The sequence below is a fragment of the Paramisgurnus dabryanus genome, chromosome 4 (assembly GCF_030506205.2).
Source record: "Paramisgurnus dabryanus chromosome 4, PD_genome_1.1, whole genome shotgun sequence".
Lineage (NCBI taxonomy): Eukaryota > Metazoa > Chordata > Actinopteri > Cypriniformes > Cobitidae > Paramisgurnus > Paramisgurnus dabryanus.
Window position 1 is genome coordinate 19,040,433 of NC_133340.1, and position 18,875 is coordinate 19,059,307.

The window sequence follows — 18,875 nt, forward strand, 5'->3', positions numbered from 1 at the left end:
GGCTAACAAACCGAAACAACATCTACTGTTCATTTTAATCATAACTTGTCTCCAGCATAAAAAGAAGAAAAAACAAAGGAGACAAGTACCTGGCATTTTAATTTCCAGCGCGATTTCTAGGCTGCTTCATTTTTATCCTATCATGGTAAAGTGGCAATGACTCGTTGTACAAAACCAAGAGGGTTGGGATCATCCTGTTGATGAACACACAAGGTCACAGAGGTCAGATCATCAGATACTGAGAAGCATGGTGCAGCTGTGTTTGGGTTCAGAGTCATGGGATCTAGAGAAACCAAAAAGAAACATTTATGTTTCTTCCTTATAGCTCCACACACTGATAAGATTGTATTTGCTACATTATATTTATATCTATACTAGATTTAGCACCTACAATAAGGGCAGATGTCCTTCATCTTCTCCCACACGTTGTACTTCAGGTTTCCCAGATGTTTAGAAACATCAATTAAAGCTTCTGAACACAACCATGGATCTAGGATTGTGTACTCAATTCTAAACGAACACACAAAGGGGGGGTTTCCATTACAGGGCTTAAGTCTTATTCCCCGACTAAAATGCATGTTTAAGCTGTCTCAACTATCAGTGCCATTGTTTTGTCTCAGTACTGACATCAGTAATGTTTTTTGTAAGGTATGTTGGTAAAAACTACTTAAATGTCCTACTTATCAAAGACCTAGTCCTGGATTAGCCCCACTACTCAACTCATTGTGTAAGAAATATTTTCTTTAAGAGATGACAAAGTACCTGTTCATAATGCTGTTGTAATTCTGTGAAAACACACAAGACAGCTAAATTAATAAGAACCGTTAGACAACCAAACAGAAAAGTGTGAGTGTGTTTGTGTACAGCAACCTGAAGGAAGTTGATGTCATCATCCATGATTTCCTCCTCCACCTCTCTGATCATATCTGAGAGTGACTGTATTCTTCCCTTTATTCTTCTCTCCATCTTTCCTCTCTTTTCTTTCTCTTCTTTATTCAGAGCAGCTATCCTGCTTTCCTCCTCCCTTTTGAGGAACTGATGAAGCTTCCTGAACTCTTCCTTGAGTTTCTTTTCAGTCTGCCGAGTTTGAGTCTGGGGGAAACGGAGTTATGTAATGTGTAAAACTTTGTTCTGTTTTTAAATGTCATGTCAAATCTAAAGTCTAGTGTGATATTTCTATTTAGTTAGACCTCCGTAGAATCTGGAAAGTTTCTAGATTTTTCAGAAAAAGTTTTTTTTTTTCAGATAAAATGTCAAGAGAACCTCAGAGACCTAAAGGGGTCATAGTGTGAAAATCTGACTTTTTCCATGTTTAAGTGGTATAATTGTGTCCCCAGTGCTTCTATCAACCTAGAAAATGTGAAAAATATCCACCCAGTAACTTTTTGTGGGTAAGCCATTTTATGCAACCATGTGAAAAATTAGGTCATTCAGATTTTTGTGAGGTAGGTAGCAAGGCGAATTACAATAATACCGCCCCCTTAATCTGCACTATCCAACCACAGCACTTCCATTTAGTACAGAGAGAAAGAGGAAGAAGGAATTGACAGCACAATTAAGTTTCTATTACAACAAACCACCATTATTGCGATCAGTGTTTGCATTAGGGATGCTTAACGATTAATCGCGATTAATCGATAGCAGAATAAAAGTTTTTGTTTACATTATATATATGTGTGAACTGTATATAATAACTTTGTATAAATAAATGCACACACATGCATGTATATATTTAAGAAATGTTTACATGTGTATATACATTTGTATATTTATTTATATTATATATAAATATAAATACCTAATATATAAATATATATTTTTCTTATAATTATACATGCATGTGTGCATATTTATATATACATAATTATTATACACAGTTCACACACACACATGATGTAAACAAAAACTTTTATTCTGCTATCGATTAATCGCGATTAATCGTTAAGCATCCCTAGTTTGCATTTCATCAGCTCATTTGCATTTTAAATGACACACCCAAAAACGGCAGATTTCTGCTCAGGCCTACACAGTGGCACTTTTAACATGCTGTAATAATACCCGTGGAGTATTTTAAAAACTTCACATACGCACTCTGGGGACACCGAAGATTTATTTTACATTTTTTAAAAATCTAACAATATGATCACTTTAAGATAAGTCTGACTTGATCACCTGAATGTATTTAGAGATTTCACCATCCTGTGATGTACCATTCTGTAATGATAATAGGGTCTTCTCAACTGGACGTAGAGCTGCTTTAAGCTTCCCCTTAAAAACATTTAAAAAAATATTCAGTTTAGAAGATGATAAAATAGGGCAATTTAAGCATTTTCTAATTTAAAGTATCACACAGTCTGTGATTAATCCACAAACTGCAAACGTATAACTTAATACATGTAATATACAATACAACAATACGTAAAGATTAACTGACGATTAATTATTTGAAAATAATGCATACCCGATGTGCTAAAGCTTGTTTGCATTAAAAAACAAGCAGGCAATCAATGTTTATTTACTGTATTGATTTTCTGATCTTTTAATTATTTTATTTATTCTATTTTTTGCTACCACATATATATTCATGTTTTAATAAATAAATATTGAGTAATATTTGAATAATAAATGTAATAAATGTAACAGTCCCACCTTGCGCAGGCGCACAGTTTGCGGCAGAGTTTGTGTTTTGTGGTATTTGTGCTCGTGTTTTTTACACTCCGCACATATGGGCAGTTCTTCTGTTTGGCAAAAGAGCTGAACTTTCTCTCCGTGTATTTGACACAGCAGACCTTTATCCTTCTGTTTGCCGGATCTGCGTTCTTTCACGTACGTCTCGCAGGCGTTGCGAAGGCTCAGATTGGAGAGAGGCTCGTGCGGGGAGAGCTGGCGACAGACCGGACAGCTTCTGGACCGGCTCGTCGTCCAATGATCGGTAATACACCGACGGCAGTAACTGTGTCCACAGCTCAATAACACGGGCTCACGGAAGAGCTCCGTACACACGGGACACGACAGATCCTCTTCAAGTGCCATTTCACCACAGAGACACGAGGGTACAATGTAAAAAAATGATGAAAACACAAACGTAGAAAGTTGTTTAATTGAGAGCAAATTAAGCGAGCAAAGAGAAAAAGCAAGCTACATATAGCGACAGGTGCAAGCAGTTTCACTTCCTAATAAATATTGACACACTGTGTTTTAGTAGGAATTAGGAAATGACATGTTAGAATGTGATTGGCAAAGAAAATAAATAAGAGTCACGGGTTTAAAATGTTTTATATACCTGTACAGCAGAGGGCGCTGTGCGCGTATAAAACGTCAGATTTAATTTAATAAGTAGCTTTCCATTTACACGCAAATATGGTATAAAGAAATAACAACAATATTACAATAATAAATATAACAAAAAATATTTATTTTCACACAAATATTTAAAGAATGTTGTTACTTTTGAATAATTCTGAAACAGACTGCTCAATACAAAATAGTTATTTAAAGTGACTGTAATTTCTGTAACCATAGGCTAAATACCATATTGACCCTATATATTATGTATGAGTGTATGTGTGTGCAGGTCTTGCTATACTTATAGTACAGCAGTATATACTAAAACTTGAGGACTTGCAGAAAAATACAAAGACAAATAATTTCATGCTACATCGTGTCCACTCTGCCAGCATAGAAACATTTAAATACATAATAAATAAAAACATAAAAATATAATCATAAGAAATAAATGTGTCTGTTTTATACAAACTGCAAACTCTAACAAAAATGTGTGCGTGTGCGTACCACGCCCACTGTAGACTCTGGAAGATTCTTACTGGACGCAACAGTTTCTCTTAAAGGGGCGACCGCTAAATTAGAGGCGAGCACATCAGATTGAGGGTTTGTCATAAACTCTTTTACACTTTGTACATTTTAATAAGCATATTTTATCACATTTCTCTCTGTCATTTACTAGATGATTTAGAACAAGAGATTTGCCACATTCGTTTGAATACCACAATGTTTCCATTTTAGCAAAAAGGCCTCCCCTTTAATTCTTCTTCAGGGACCACCAACAGTCTCTTCCGCTTTAACGTCGTCTGACAATAAATATCCAGTAGTGTCGGCGCTCGACCACTTCAGCCGCAGATCTTGTCTCTTTCTCCGGAAATGCATCTGCTCGCTGTCTCTCTGCTGCTTCTGCTCTGGACCGGCTCGGTTCGCTCTTATTTCCCGGAGGAGCGCTGGAGCCCGGAGTCCGCGCTGCTCGCGCCGCGGGTCCTGGTCGCGTTGGTGTGCCGCAACTCCGAGCACTCTCTGCCGCACGTCCTCGGTGCGATCGACCGCCTCAACTACCCCAAAGATCGCATGGCCTTGTGGTAAGTTCAGTTTCATTATTTTGCTTTTTATTGCATCAGGGTCAGTCTATCACATCCAGTGTGTTGTGCGTTTAACGCGAAGCCGAAATCTTTACTGACGTTTGTGTATCAGATGTAGGTAACTTTAAGAGAAAAATGTAAACAATGCACGCGTGAAGGTATGTGCACTAATCGCAGCTGTGTTCACATGAAATCTGGAGATGTTTAAGTTGGAAAAGGGGGAAATGTGTAGCTTTGGATCTGCTGTAGCCTGCGTGGATTGAGGGGAAACGAACGAGTTAAGACTTGTCCACGAAAGACAGATATTCATTCATTCATTCATTCCCACTCCATCACTTTTTACTCGAACCAATCTGATCAGCCGACGTGTCCTTATGATGTGCGCGTGGCATGGGGATGCATGGGGCAGAGAGTAGTGTAAGGAAAGTTGGCTGGACAAACTGTTCCAGTCCTGTTTAAATCTGAGAGACGGTGATGAAAAACTTCCCTGAGGAAACAGTGAGAGATTAATTTGGGAGAGAGAGGGGAGAGAGAATGATAGGTTGTGTTTCTACATTTGTAAAATACACTTTAGTTGCATTTAGTATTAAACTACTTTTCTAAAGTTTAGGAAAATATCATTTATTTTTTTATTGTTTAAAAAATAGTTAAGACATCAAAACTGTGGAATAAAATATGTGAATTATATTGTGACCAAAGAAAACTCAAAACTCATCAAAACTATGTTATATAATTTGACCATCTTCAGTGTAATTACACTTGGCAGACATTTAGGGCAATGCAAAAACATCGATACAGCCAACTATCGTGATCAACTTTTTCCACGATATTGTGTCAATATTTCGATCTCTACTGTCTATATATATTTAAAAAATCCCTCTGTATGAGTCAAACCACCTCCTCCGCCGCTGTTGTTGATGTCACAGTCCAGTTGTCTGTCATATACAGCCATTCGGCCAATGTCTCAGAAGTTAGCAGGAGTGAGAAAATGGCAGAAATGTTAAAAACGCCTGCAGCTTTCCAAGCCGACCTGTGAAAGCACTTTGGCTTAAAAAAAAAAGAAAGAAATAAATTCTGCTTTTTACATTTTTGATAAAAAAAAGAAAAAGTATGGCAATGTATTGCAACATGTAACGCATCGTATCCTATCGTGATACATTGTATCATGGCCATGTATCATGATATGTATTGTATCGTGAGGCCCTTGTCAATACCCAGCCCTAGCAGACAATTTGTAAAAATGTCACTTTATCAAGCATCTCCTTGAGGTTTCACACTTAGTGGATTTTTAAACAATATTGAAAAAATTCAAATGTATTCTGGGCTCTTACTGGCTGCTTTCGCACATTTTCTAATCTATATACAAGTTAATCCTCAAAAGTTGATCTATACACCCGTTGTGGGAAGGGCCATTTGAAATCCCCAATTAACCTAACCTGCATGTTTTTAACTGTTTTTGGATGGAGTACCCGGAGTAAACCCCACCTCCACACAGAAAGACCTCTTGACCCAGCCAGGGCACAAACTAGGGATATGTGCTACCCATGAGCAGCCTGGCATGTTTAATGTGTAATGTACAGCGTTCCCAAGGGTCCTTGAAATCCTTGACATTTTGTGGATCTGTAAAAAAATTCAAGGCTCTGGAAAGTTTAAATAAATATACATAGATACAGGTCATTGAAAGGACATAAATTTTATTTTGTCCAAGAAGTTTTCTGGAAAAATATTTCATAATATTCCCTATGTAGTGTAGGGTGACGTCATTAAAAGTATATACTTTTTTAGCGCACATGCCAAATTGTTAGTTTTAAATACTTTTATCTTCTGTCAGCATTTGGGCCATACCAAAATGCTTTTTTGCATAGTTGTGTTTGATGCATGAACAATGTAACCTTGCTTTCACTTGAAATGTGTCCCCACATTATTTTATATATTTTTTTAAATTGATGGCATTGGACCTAGAAAAAGGTTTAAAAGGTCCTTGAATTTTAAGTGAACCAAGGTGTGAGAACCTGAATGTACTTGGTGTGTAACAAAGCAGTTACTTTGGATAAAAAAAATTAAAAAGTGATGTTAAAAGAATATGATATGAATAATATGACATATGATGGTCTCATCCGCAAAACATTTTGACAGCTGTTCAAAGCTGGCACAGAAAAGTAAAGTTTTGTGATTATATCATCCTTGTGTCATGATGTTACTTTTACTGGTGTCTGTTAGGAGCCTGGACTGAAGCTTTGTTGTCTCAGTGTTTGTAAACCGAACTGTCAGGGTTTGTATTGTTACCACAAATGGACCAAAAGTCAACCACACGCTGCCCAATGTTGCCAAGAGGACCTGTGAGAATGTATTCAGCACTCGTTGGCACTATAACACTCTGCACTGATCCGAGACCTGCCCAACACTACTCCTAAAATAACTTCTTTCTTTGGAGTTGATGCTCAAAATTAAAATGATTTGGCAGGTCTGTGCTTTAGCACATTAAATTATATATATAATCCAAAGATTTATTACAAAAGAAAAGTAGAAGTGTCACATATAAGAGGCTGTGACTGCTAACATAACATTTGCAATAGAGGTTCACATGCACAAGAGAAAAGTCAAAACACGAAAAATCGCACTAAACATCTCAAACATGTTTCTCCACAAGCTCCTCTGTAATCTGTTCCCACTTTCATTTACTGAAGACGCATCCACATAAAATAGATCTGTTGTAGATACATCAGACAAGTGGATCTGGAATGGAATTTGACACAGGAATTTTCTGAAGCTCAGCATGGTAGTGTTTTTATAATCCTGTGTATTTAGTGAATATCAGATAGAGAGAAAACCAAGGAACAGACTGATAGGTTTATTTTGACTTTTTATGGTTTCTGGCAACATCTTTGCCTAAATCGTGTGTGAACATGTGCAATCTTGTTTGAAATCTCTTCACAACTGAATGCTTTGGTTGATTACAAGCTGTTGCTGTGTTACTTACAAAAAAGATGCAATCCTGCACACTATCAACACTTGCTGAATATTTATTAATACAAGCAAAATTTCTGTCCACTAACCTTCATCAGGCATGTACAAGGTCAGTGGACCAAAACCATCTTGGACCAGCTTGTAAGTGAACTACGGCTTTGTGTAGTAAATGGCGCTCAATCTGAAAACAGTTGATGGTGATTTTACTACTAATCAAGGAACCGGCTTTACTGACGAGATGTGCATGATATTGCATGCAAATTATTGCTCATCCCTACTTGTATTAAAGGGGTCATAGTATGAAAATCTGACTTTTTTATGTTTAAGTGCTATAATTGTATCTCCAGTCCTTCTATTAACCTAAAAAAAACGTGAAAAAGAACAACCCAGTAGCTTAGTTTTGGTAAACCATTATCTGCAAGAATTTGATTTCACTTGTTTTGTAACGTAGGTAGCGAGTCTTATTATAATAATACAGAGAACAGTAACTGACAATCATGGCGATCATTGATTGCATTTTATCAGTGTTAACGCACTGGGGACACCAAAGACTTATTTTAAATCTTAAAAAAATCTTGTGATATGACCCCTTTAAAAAAATTAGCAAGTATTGATAGATTGCGACATTTTGGATTCAACATAATTGTTGGACCATTTTTCCTACACACCTATCGTTTTTTTCAGGTGTGCTGAGTTTGTGTTGAACAAATATAGGTTCAACCAAGTGTGTAAATGTTTTTGTTATATGCCTTTTAAGCCTGGATTTACGCTGCAGATCTTAATGACCAATTCCGATTTGTTGCATTTATCTGTTTTGTTTAAACACCCGCCTTTAACACATCGTCTTTTAAAAGTGATTTGTACACTATTTCTGCATTTACACTAAATGTAAACATCATGACCCAGAACATCTTAAACCATAGAGGAAATACAACTGTATGCGTATTTCTTCATCAAGACATAAAACTGAGTGGGGCTTCGTTGCACTGGTAAAAGATTTGGGTGGTATCCACCTTAGTTGATGTCATTTGCCAACACTGTTTATTTAATGACGTACGACACATCTTGACATGGGGATATCCACTTACATTGCAGAAGTGAATGCATGTATCAGATTCATATCTGATGTATTTCCATATATGAATTATAAATGATCCAAGCTGAGAATATCATAATCTATACGCTTACACATTCGTGGCTCGTATTAGATCTGTGCCACATGACAGAAAACAAAATCGAAATTGAGTCACTTTAAACAGGCCGTGTAAATGAAGCACTATGATGAACTCTACATGTCATGCTTGTGAAGGTTTTTTAATTTCTGAATGATTTATTACTCTGTTTAACACCACACCATCTTGTCCGGGGCAAATGTGTTTAGGGTCAAATTCCTTTTGTGTTTATGTATACCAGCTGTCTCTCTCTCTTACTATACTGAGAGGTCATTTCATAGACTTCCATTGGTTTTATATCTGAATATTAATATTTTCTATGACCTAAAAACCTATATCTAAGGCCTTACATTAAAAAAACAAACAAAAAAATCTGTTTGATTTATGAGGATATCTATGACTGAAAAGCAGTAAAATGTCCCCAAGAAGCAAAAGTTTCACTATTGGCACTTTTCCACTGCATGGTATGGTTCACTTTTGGGTTGTTCAAATGTGTATAGTATATAGCACATACTTGCACCAGATACTTTTTTTTTGTACCGCCTTGGTTTAGGTTGCAAGAGCACCGTATTATACAAAAATATGATGTGTAAACAAACCATGCAGAACATTGATTGGTCAGAGAGAATGATCACTACCAGCGTCATTACTAAACGCAAAATTAGCTTAGCTTCTTGTGCCATCACGCAGACCAAGTGATACAAATTTTTGTACTTTTTATCAGTGAAAAACATCCACATGTTGTGCACTTGTTTGTGTCGTGTTAAAGACGATGTAACACCAGTAGAGGCGGCACAACTGTAACGATAAGTCTATAATCCCACCCACTTTAAAACCGTTCTGCTGTGTGAAAGCAAACCGAAGCAAGTCGAGTCATGCCGAGCTTATTGGTTCTATGCAGTGGAAAGTTAGTGAGAAAGTTTGGCCTTTACAAATATAACTAAACCTGTACACACACACACACTTTCTGGTTAGCAAAATGCAGGCCTTAATCCTTCAGGTCTAACCAAACTAAAAGCAAGCTTTTCTTTTCAAAGGTCAGTGAAAGTTAAACACTGTATAATTGTACAGCGTTGAAGATGAAAGCATAAACTATAATTAGAAAAAGTCATTGTAAATGCTCAACTCTACAATTGATTTTAGCTTTGTTATTTTATATATATTTTATTTTTTAGAATTTGACATCTTGGAGGGACAACTGCCCTGCAAGTAAGCTTACAATGGGCCTGTATGGGCATAGCTTAAGGGCCCCACACAGGTTTGCTCACTGGCGAAACGTTGGCCCCTTAGCGCTGGCCCTGCATGGGCAGCCCTCACTTAGCCCCCAGGAAGCCCTCACATAGAGAAATCCCCAGAGTTAAATAAACACTGCTGGATGTATATATTGTCCCATCTTACAGAGTGTTAAAAAGTAACAATGAAGCAGAATTAAAAGCGCTGTTATCCTCTCTCTCACCATCTCTGTCTGAAACCTAAAATTGCATTTTTACATCTTACTGGTAGAGTCATTTTCTTACTTTAGGTTGAGATTTTGTTTCATTTAAAGTCACCACTATTGTGATCAGTGTTTGATTTAGTTAAACTTGACTCGTGACTCTTACATTGTTCAATTGTTTGATTGCTATAACTTTGTGTGTTTAAGACATGCTTGGTATAGCAGAGTGCGATACTTGGTGGTGGTCAGTTCAGTAAATAAAGTCTAAATATCATCATATAAAAACGTATGTATTAATTTATTGCTTGCGCACTTATCAGAAATATCTTTCTCTGACAATGTGATACTATAGTACGAGATCCAGCTCTCTCTTAGCAGTTTGTCTTTCTGAAGAATTTTGAAATACTGACACTCTAAATTAACTGCTCTACAATGTAGACACACAAATATAAAGAATCAGAGTATGAATCACAATGATGGTGACAATAAAATGAAAAGCTTCATGCTGCAATGCATGCTGGGTATCAACAAATTACAAATCTCATCCAGGACTCCCAGAATGCACTGCGGCATGAATAAATAATGACCTTTTTTACCATTTTCTTTGTCACCATTGTTGAGATTCATACCCTGATTCTTGATGTCTGTGCATCTACATTGTTCAGCGGTTAATGTTTATGTGCAAACTATCAAAATCCTTCAGAATGATAAACTGCTATGAGAGTTCTGGACCTAACACTGTAATATTTCATTATTAACAGAAAATTATGCTTCTGATGAGGGGGAAAACTATATTAATAAATCTGTTTATTAAATGATTACGTTTGATGCTGTTTATGTATCAATCATCAATATTCAATTACTATTGCCTTTTCTTTGCTATAACATGTGTTCAAACACACTTAGATATAGCAGCCAGAAAACACTAACAAGCCAACGGTCAAGAGTCAAAGTCCAATTAAAACAACCACTGATCACAATAATGGTGACTTTAAATGAAACAGCCAACATCTTAACATAAGTTAAGAAAATGACTCTACAAGTAAGATGTGAAATGCAATTAAAGGTTTCAGACAGAGATGTTGAGAAAGAGGATAACAGCGCTTTTAATTCTGCTTCATTGTTACTTTTTAACACTCTGTAAGATGGGACAATATATACATACAGCAGTGTTCATTTAACTCTGGAGATTTTTCTGTATGAGGGCTTCCTGGGGGCTAAGTGAGGGCTGCCCGCGCAGGGCCAGCGCTAAAGGGCCAGCGCTAAAGGGCCAACGTTTTGCCAATGAGCAAACCTGCGCGGGGCCCTTAGACTAGCCCTAAGTGGGCCCATAAAGGGCCATCGTAGGCTTACTTGCAGGGTGATTATTTTATTTGTATAAAATGAGATCCAGATTTCTTTTTAATTTCTTAATATATTTCTCTTACCTCAGGGTGGCAACAGATCATAATTCTGACAACACTACTGAGCTTCTCAGGGAATGGCTTATAAACGTCCAGAACTTTTATCATTATGTGGAGTGGAGCCCACAGGAGGAGCCCAGGTGAGCTGAACCTAAACTTTCCAGGTCATGTTTTGTAAATGAATCTCCTGTGTTTATATCTCATGCTTGGTTGTATATGTGTGTGTCAGTTTATATGAGAACGAGAGTGGACCGAAACAATGGACTGACCCTCGATATGAACACGTGATGAAGCTGCGGCAGGCGGCGCTGGAGACGGCTCGGGAGATGTGGGCCGATTATTTTCTGGTACTTCGTGGCTGAATTTAGATGTTTTATCCTGAACTTGAACCAGTTTGAGCCTCATCCTCTGCTTTAAAGGCAACATGAAGCAATTCTGTAATGTGAAACGTAAATCTTCTACCAGAAAATTGTATGGCGGGACGTTTTTCTTCTGAATGTTTAGTTCTTCAAAGTTAAAAATGCTGTTGGAGGAACTCAAGACGTGTAAAGCGTCTCCTCTCTGTGTTTATTTATAGTTCTCTGTTCTGGCAGCCCTTTGATTTGCTGTTTTTCCATCTAGCATCGCAGTCTTGAAGTTTCTCATTGGTCTGTATGTGTATCTACAGTATTTTGGACAAGTGTAGGTTTATAATCAATCTGGTGAGTGTATAACGATTTTCTGTGTTGAGGTAAACCACTAGTTGGGGATTGTGAATGCTGTTTCTGTGTTGTATAAAGCTATAGCTCAGATCCAAAAAGCGTACATAGCGTTCAACCTTTCAAGGGAGCATCAAAACCAAACTGAGCCTCAACACGAGTCTTCATGGACATTAACATTCTTGTGCATAACAATGCATTATGGGATTGTCTAGAAAATTGTGATGCTGCTTTAAACCTCACGAAATGATGCCTTACATTTTTTGAAGCTCACTTTGCTTTGGATTGGGGCTTTTATCGCTGTACTATTATGTGATAATTTTAATTCGTCTTTTCTACCCAGGTGGTGGATTGCGATAATTTGCTGACAAACCGAGACGTTTTATGGAAGTTGATGAAGGAAAATAAGACCATTGTGGCACCCATGCTGGAGTCCAGAGCTGCGTACTCCAACTTCTGGTGCGGCATGACGTCTCAGGTGTGTGAGGAAGAGGAGAACAGAATTGGAGATGATCCATACACCTATAAACTGATCTCAGATCTTGTACGTGTGTTTATAGGGTTACTACAGGCGGACGCCGTCTTACATGCCCATCAGGAGGCAGGAGAGAAAGGGGTGTTTTGCTGTTCCAATGGTTCACTCCACGTACCTGGTGGATCTGAGGAAGGAGGCGTCCCGTCAACTGGCCTTCTACCCACCTCACCCCGACTACAGCTGGGCCTTTGATGACATCATTATATTTGCGTTCTCTGCCCGGATGGCAGGTCCATATTTCTGTTTGCTTGACTTTATTATAGAGTAAATTATCATGTCACTCCCTCCTTAAAATGTAAATGTTATTTTCTCCAGATGTTCAGATGTACATCTGCAACAAAGAGACTTATGGATATTTTCCTGCACCCCTGCGCTCCCATAATACACTGCAGGACGAGGCAGAAAGTTTTCTTCACTCTCAGCTGGAGGTTATGGGTGAGTCAAATGATGAGAATCTACCATTTCCAAGTTCCTGTCTTATTTGTCATCATGTCCTCAATTGTTCTGTATGTGTTTTCTCCTCAGTGCGTGGACCTCCAGCAGAACCATCTGTCTATCTGTCTGTTCCTCATAAGCAGCCTGATAAACTGGGTTTTGATGAGGTGAGACTTATATTCAGAGATCTACTACCCGACCCATTTGGGGTTTTAGGTTGGGTTTGGGCTCGTTTTTATGTATTTCTGTCTGTCTCAAACAGAAGTTTCTTCTACGTGATACAAGTCGCTGTTGCCAAACGTCAGTAGAACATGTTCACGGTTGATAGTTGATGTTAATCCAGTTTGATCAGATCAAGTTGTGGACCAATCACGTGCTATCTTTGTTCAGGTGTTCATGATAAATCTGCGCAGACGCGCTGATCGCAGAGAGCGCATGCTGAGGACTCTGTATGAACAAGAGATCGCATGCAAGATCATCGCAGCTGTAGATGGCAAGTATGTGACACCTAATCTTCACACGTATACGTAAACATACTTCCAGAACATCAGCAAACATCAACTTACCGTAATTTTTATCTCTAACCTATTTGGTAGATTGCACAGACTGTTTCACATACGCATACGATGTCTCTTTCTCTCTCTGTCTTTCAGGGCATTAAATGCGAGTCAGATTCAAGCCATGGGCATTGAGATGATGCCTGGATACAGTGATCCGTACCACGGGCGGCCGCTCACTAAAGGAGAACTGGGCTGTTTTCTGTCACATTACAACATCTGGACTGAGGTGTGTCAAGCTTGTCACAGTACCGATGTGTCGCATGAAAAATGTGAAAAGGAAGTGAAAGTGAACAGGGTTCCCACGGGTCCTTAAAAGTTTTTGAATCTGGGGGAACATTTTTTTTTTCATAGTTGTGTTTGACAAATGAAAACATCTCGGGTTACGTATGTAACTGTTGTTCCCTGAGAAGGGAACGAGACGCTGCGTCTCCCTTGCCATATTTCCTGCATCCCTGTAATGTCGTCTTTGGCAATATTTTAGATAGCGATATACTTCCTGACTCCCGCGCCACCCTGTCTTTGTCGTTAAGCCTCACCATTGGTTGAATTAGATATACACATTCAGACGCACTTACCCCTGGGGACGTCCCCAAAGTGTCACCGCAGTGACGCAGCGCGAGTTCCCTCGAAAGGGAACTGTAACAATGTATCTTAAAAGGTAACACGATGTAACCTTGCTCTCACTTGAAATGTGTCCCCACATTTAGTCCTTGAATTTCAGGGAATCGGACCTTGAAAGGTCCTTGAATTTGAAGTTAACTAAGGTGTGGGAACCCTGAGTGAAGTGATGTACAATAAAACTATCACTCGCATTTAAAATCATAACAAAAAACATATTGATGAGAACAGCAACAGCAGTAAAGGGTGCATGAAACAAACAAGTAATGTAGCCAAAATCACCTCGTATATCCGCTTTTCAATATAAATGTATGGTGATTTTTTTGCTATAGAAGTCAATGGTGCCCCAGGTCTGTTTGGTTACAAACATATAGTATAAACTAATGTAAATATAAACGAATCTAAGTTCAAACAATGCTTTGTATTCTTTAATTATTTCTCAATAACTGGCGAGTAAACGTTTAAATTATGTAGTCAACTCTGTTTTTCTGTTTTGTCCTGCCTGTCCAATTAAGAAAATAGTCAGACATATTTGGGTATATACAAGACCATGCCATTTAGATTTTTTTAAAGGGGACACTTCACAAGACTTTTTTTTAGATGTAAAATCTTTGGTGTCAGCAGAGAACACGTGAAGTAGCTCAAAATACCATATAAATAATTTATTATAACATGTTAAAATTGACACTTGACAAAAATGTGTCATTTTGGGTGTGTCCTTTAAATGCAAATGAGCCGATGAAATGCAAACACTGATCACAATGATGGTGGTTTGTTGCAATTAAAACTTAATTGTGCTGTAAAATATTTTCTGTCTGCACTAAATGGCTGTGCCATAGTTGGATAGTGCAGATTAAGGGGGCGGTATAATTATAATAAGATCTCTTTATTAGACAATAAGGAGAGCCAAATTTCAATGACCAAATTTTTCACATGCTTGCAGAGAATAGTTTACCAAAACTAAGTTACTAGGTTGATCTTTTTCACGTGTTTCAGGTTGAGAGAAGCACTGAGGACCCAATTATAGCACTTCAACATGAAAAAGTCATTTTCATGCCATGGCCCCTTTAAAGTGCGAGTAACAACTAAAACAAGCGAGGTGTGATAGGAACTTTTACAGTTTGAGAAATACATGTGCATGTCTGTGTGCAGATTGTGGATCGGGGGTTGAAGGTGTCTCTGGTGATCGAGGATGATTTGCGTTTTGAGGTTTTCTTCAAACGCCGCCTGCAGAATCTAATGCACGAGATTGAAACTCAGAAGCTGGATTGGGACTTAATGTAAGTATATAGAAACATACACCTGCAAACAGCACAATCTGAATTTGAGTGGCTGGAATCAGTTGAATTATAAATGCATCATGAGTTGTGTTTATCTTGTCATCTTAACAGTTATATTGGAAGGAAGAGGATGCAGGTGGATCACCAGGAGAAGTCTGTACCCAGAATCCACAACCTGGTGGTGGCGGATTATTCCTATTGGACGCTGGGCTACATGATCTCATTAAGTGGAGCTCAGAAGCTCCTGCGAGCAGAACCTCTGAAGAAGATGCTGCCGGTGGATGAGTTCCTTCCTGTCATGTACAACAAACACCCAGTGTGAGATATCTGTCTGTCTTATCGTATTTTTTTGTGTTTTCTTTCCACATGAATATTAATGTAATTTCTTGGTCTCGGCAGTGAGGAGTACATGTCTCACTTTGAACGAAGAGACCTGCGGGCGTTTTCGGCCGAGCCTCTGCTGGTTTTCCCCACGCACTACACGGGTGACCCAGGCTACATAAGCGACACAGAGACATCCACCGTCTGGGACAACGAGACCGTGCACACCGATTGGGACCGAGCGCGCTCACGAAAGAGTAACGAGCAGGAGGAGCTGAGCACTGACGCTCAGAATACAGACGTGCTACAGTCTTCGCTGGACAGCACGGCCAGAGAGGAACTTTAAGACCTCCTTATACACTTTAATAAGTATTGACTGTTTCATCTAACACAAACTATTAACAGTGTGTTGGGAACATTGAAGATGCTGCGTCTACGAAATGAAACAGAAGCAGATTTTTAACAGGGAAAGGAACCCAAGTGAAGCTGGTCATCTTGCAGTCTTCCACCAAGACACAGGGTCAGTCACGCGATCTTGATTTGATGCATATTGTTTTGTGAAATCACTACAGGAGCAACGCCGACAGTCAACACATTATGGTATGTTGAATGATCAGGTTGACATGTTTATAATCTCTGTACTGAGTGATGATTTTAACCTGATCTCGTGGGTCAGATAGAAAGCTTGTCAGGGATCCTGGCCAATCTTTCGCGCTCATACGTGACTTTACTTTATTGTCTCGTTCTGAGGATAACTTAAGAACATTTTATTACTGTGAGCATTTTATTTTCTGTGTAAAGCCTTTTAGTGTTGATATAGGCTACGTTATCCAGACATCATTGAGCATTTAACAAAATTCACTCTTGATAGTATGTGAGGTGACCCTGCTTGCAGATGACTAATTTATTGCTTGTTCAGCTGAGATCTTCACAATGTTAGTATAAATACAGACTTGATGGTTCTGTCTGTGTTTTTGTCACTGTCGCCCTCGATCGCTCATGATGTGAATAGCAGGTGTAGAGCTCTGTTATTATTTAGCCTCTTTCATTTGATTTTATTTGCCATAAGAGATTATTTTGTAATATGGAAACTTTATTAAGAAAGAATCTAAGAAATATATGTTAGAAAATCACATTTTTACATTGTTTGTAAGAAGTGAAAGCTGCTCTAATAAAACTTACTTTGGTAACACCTAAAAATTTTTTATAAACTTATATTTTTTCACTTTAATGAAAAATCTAAGGTGAGAAAAGGTTACAATTACTTAAATTGGTAACACCATAAGTATTTAAACATTTTTCACTTAAAGTGAGAAAATTTAAGTTGATTTTAGGCATTACCAGTGGAAGTATTTTTTTAAGTTGATCCAACTTTTACTTTTTACAGTGTATTAAAAAGCAACCTGCTGAAAAGACCAGATAAAACCAGCCTACGCTGGTTTTAGAGGGGTTTGGCCACTTGTTTAGCTGGTCAGGCTGGGAGACCAGCTGACCCACCAACTTTGCAAGGTTGGGAGGACCAGCTTAAACCAGCCAACAAATTTAGCCAAACCAGCCAAGCTTCCAGCCTGATCAAAAAGTGGCCTAAACCCCTCTAAAACCATCCTGCTACACCAACCAACCAGATTAGACTGATTATTAGCTGGTCTTTTCAGTATAGAAAACAAGACTTTTTAGCAAAACTTTACTTTTTATTTACCAAATTATTATTTTCTTTTCGTTACATGTGCCTTTTATACCAAAGAATAAAGTTAATACAGTTTGTTTTAAAAAATATATATATATGTTTTTTGCTGTCTTGCGTATAAACAGACCTGATTAGAAAATATTGATGACTTCCCTTATGAAGATGAATCATGTTTTTGCCATATTGACTACCATTGGCAAAACCATTGTTTTAATACAGTAAACAAGGTTTATCCATGGTTTCTGTAGCAAGGTTATTTTGTGGTAGGTTTTACTTGTAGTAAAACCATGGTTAATTTTTTTCTTTTTTTTAGATTATTTGGAAAAAATCCTGTTTCTCACTCACAACATGTATGCATGTTTATTCAGACTGTGTGTCTACTAACAAAAATAGACTGGTATTTTTCTCCAGAACTGTGAGCTGCTGAACGTGTCATTCAAGATGAACAGGACTGTTAATAGAGGATCTTTGCAGGTATTATAGACCTTTTGTCTTCTGGGAAACAAGTATGCATTTTTATTGCTTCTGAAGGACCAAAATAAGATATTTAAATCAAATAATTATTTACATTAGTCACCAAGTTTACATGCACCTGACTTTAAATTTAGGGTGTTGACTTCTTGAGCATCACTGAGAATTTGTATCTATTTTAATAGTTGCATCTCTTGATTGTCCTCCATGTGATAAGATAAATCTCAACATCATGGTGAACCGGGTTCAAATACACAAAAGTTGCTAAAAAGCACAGATTTTGGTGGATTTTTCTGAACATCAGTGAAAGTTTAATGGCTTGAGACAAAACAAAAGAAATTGTAACTGATTGTCCAGGTAATATCGTGCCTTATTAAGAATCAGGTGTATGTAAACTTTTGAACGTTTTTATTTTTTAATTCTGTTACTATTCTGTATTGCAAACTTTCTTTAAACATTAAGGGGCGGTTTCCCGGAAAGGCATTAGACAAGTCCTAGACTAAAATAAATGTAAGAGCTGTCCAAACTGAAAACAACTTGCACTGACATATCCTTAAATACATCAGTGTCCTTTGTTTGGCCTCAAAATTCATATAAGTAATGTTTTTAGGAAGACATGATTGTTAAAACTAGTTATATTTCTTCTTATTAAGGATGAGCTAATCCTTGTCCGTGAAACCAACCCTAAATAACTTTGACTTAATTACAAACAAACCTTACTTTTTAAAGTTACACTTTTTTCAAACATTTCAGCACTTTCCAGATTCTGCAAGGTGAGTATAAACGTAGGACCTCAACTGTACATAATCACACAGTATATCTGCTAAGGTAACATGACTGTCCCTTCGAGTATGTAAGAGCCATAATCCATATTTAGAATTTATTATTTTCATATTTTTTATTATGTAATTTTGGTTCAATAAGGT

The 18,875-nt window shown here is 37.7% G+C and overlaps 2 protein-coding genes across 2 annotated transcripts; one reads left to right on the top strand and one right to left on the bottom strand.

Moving 5' to 3' along the window:
* Positions 1–140: 140 nt before the first annotated feature.
* On the bottom strand, positions 141–3,308 carry trim35-1 (tripartite motif containing 35-1). Its single transcript, XM_065270804.2, has 6 exons — positions 2,650–3,308; positions 2,173–2,268; positions 871–1,092; positions 763–785; positions 392–510; positions 141–283 (listed from the first exon to the last, which is right to left on the bottom strand). The coding sequence occupies exons 1-6, from the start codon at positions 3,031–3,033 to the stop codon at positions 141–143; spliced, it is 987 nt and encodes a 328-aa protein (XP_065126876.2). The 5' UTR covers positions 3,034–3,308.
* Positions 3,309–3,823: 515 nt separating this feature from the next.
* Positions 3,824–17,567, top strand: colgalt1b (collagen beta(1-O)galactosyltransferase 1b). Its single transcript, XM_065270754.2, has 13 exons — positions 3,824–3,888; positions 4,055–4,367; positions 11,374–11,484; positions 11,574–11,691; positions 12,386–12,520; positions 12,603–12,807; positions 12,893–13,012; positions 13,103–13,179; positions 13,403–13,509; positions 13,666–13,798; positions 15,343–15,470; positions 15,582–15,788; positions 15,870–17,567. Exons 2-13 carry the CDS (start codon positions 4,159–4,161, stop codon positions 16,135–16,137), a joined length of 1,818 nt encoding a protein of 605 aa, XP_065126826.2. The 5' UTR covers positions 3,824–3,888; positions 4,055–4,158; the 3' UTR covers positions 16,138–17,567.
* The last annotated feature ends 1,308 nt before the right edge of the window (positions 17,568–18,875 follow it).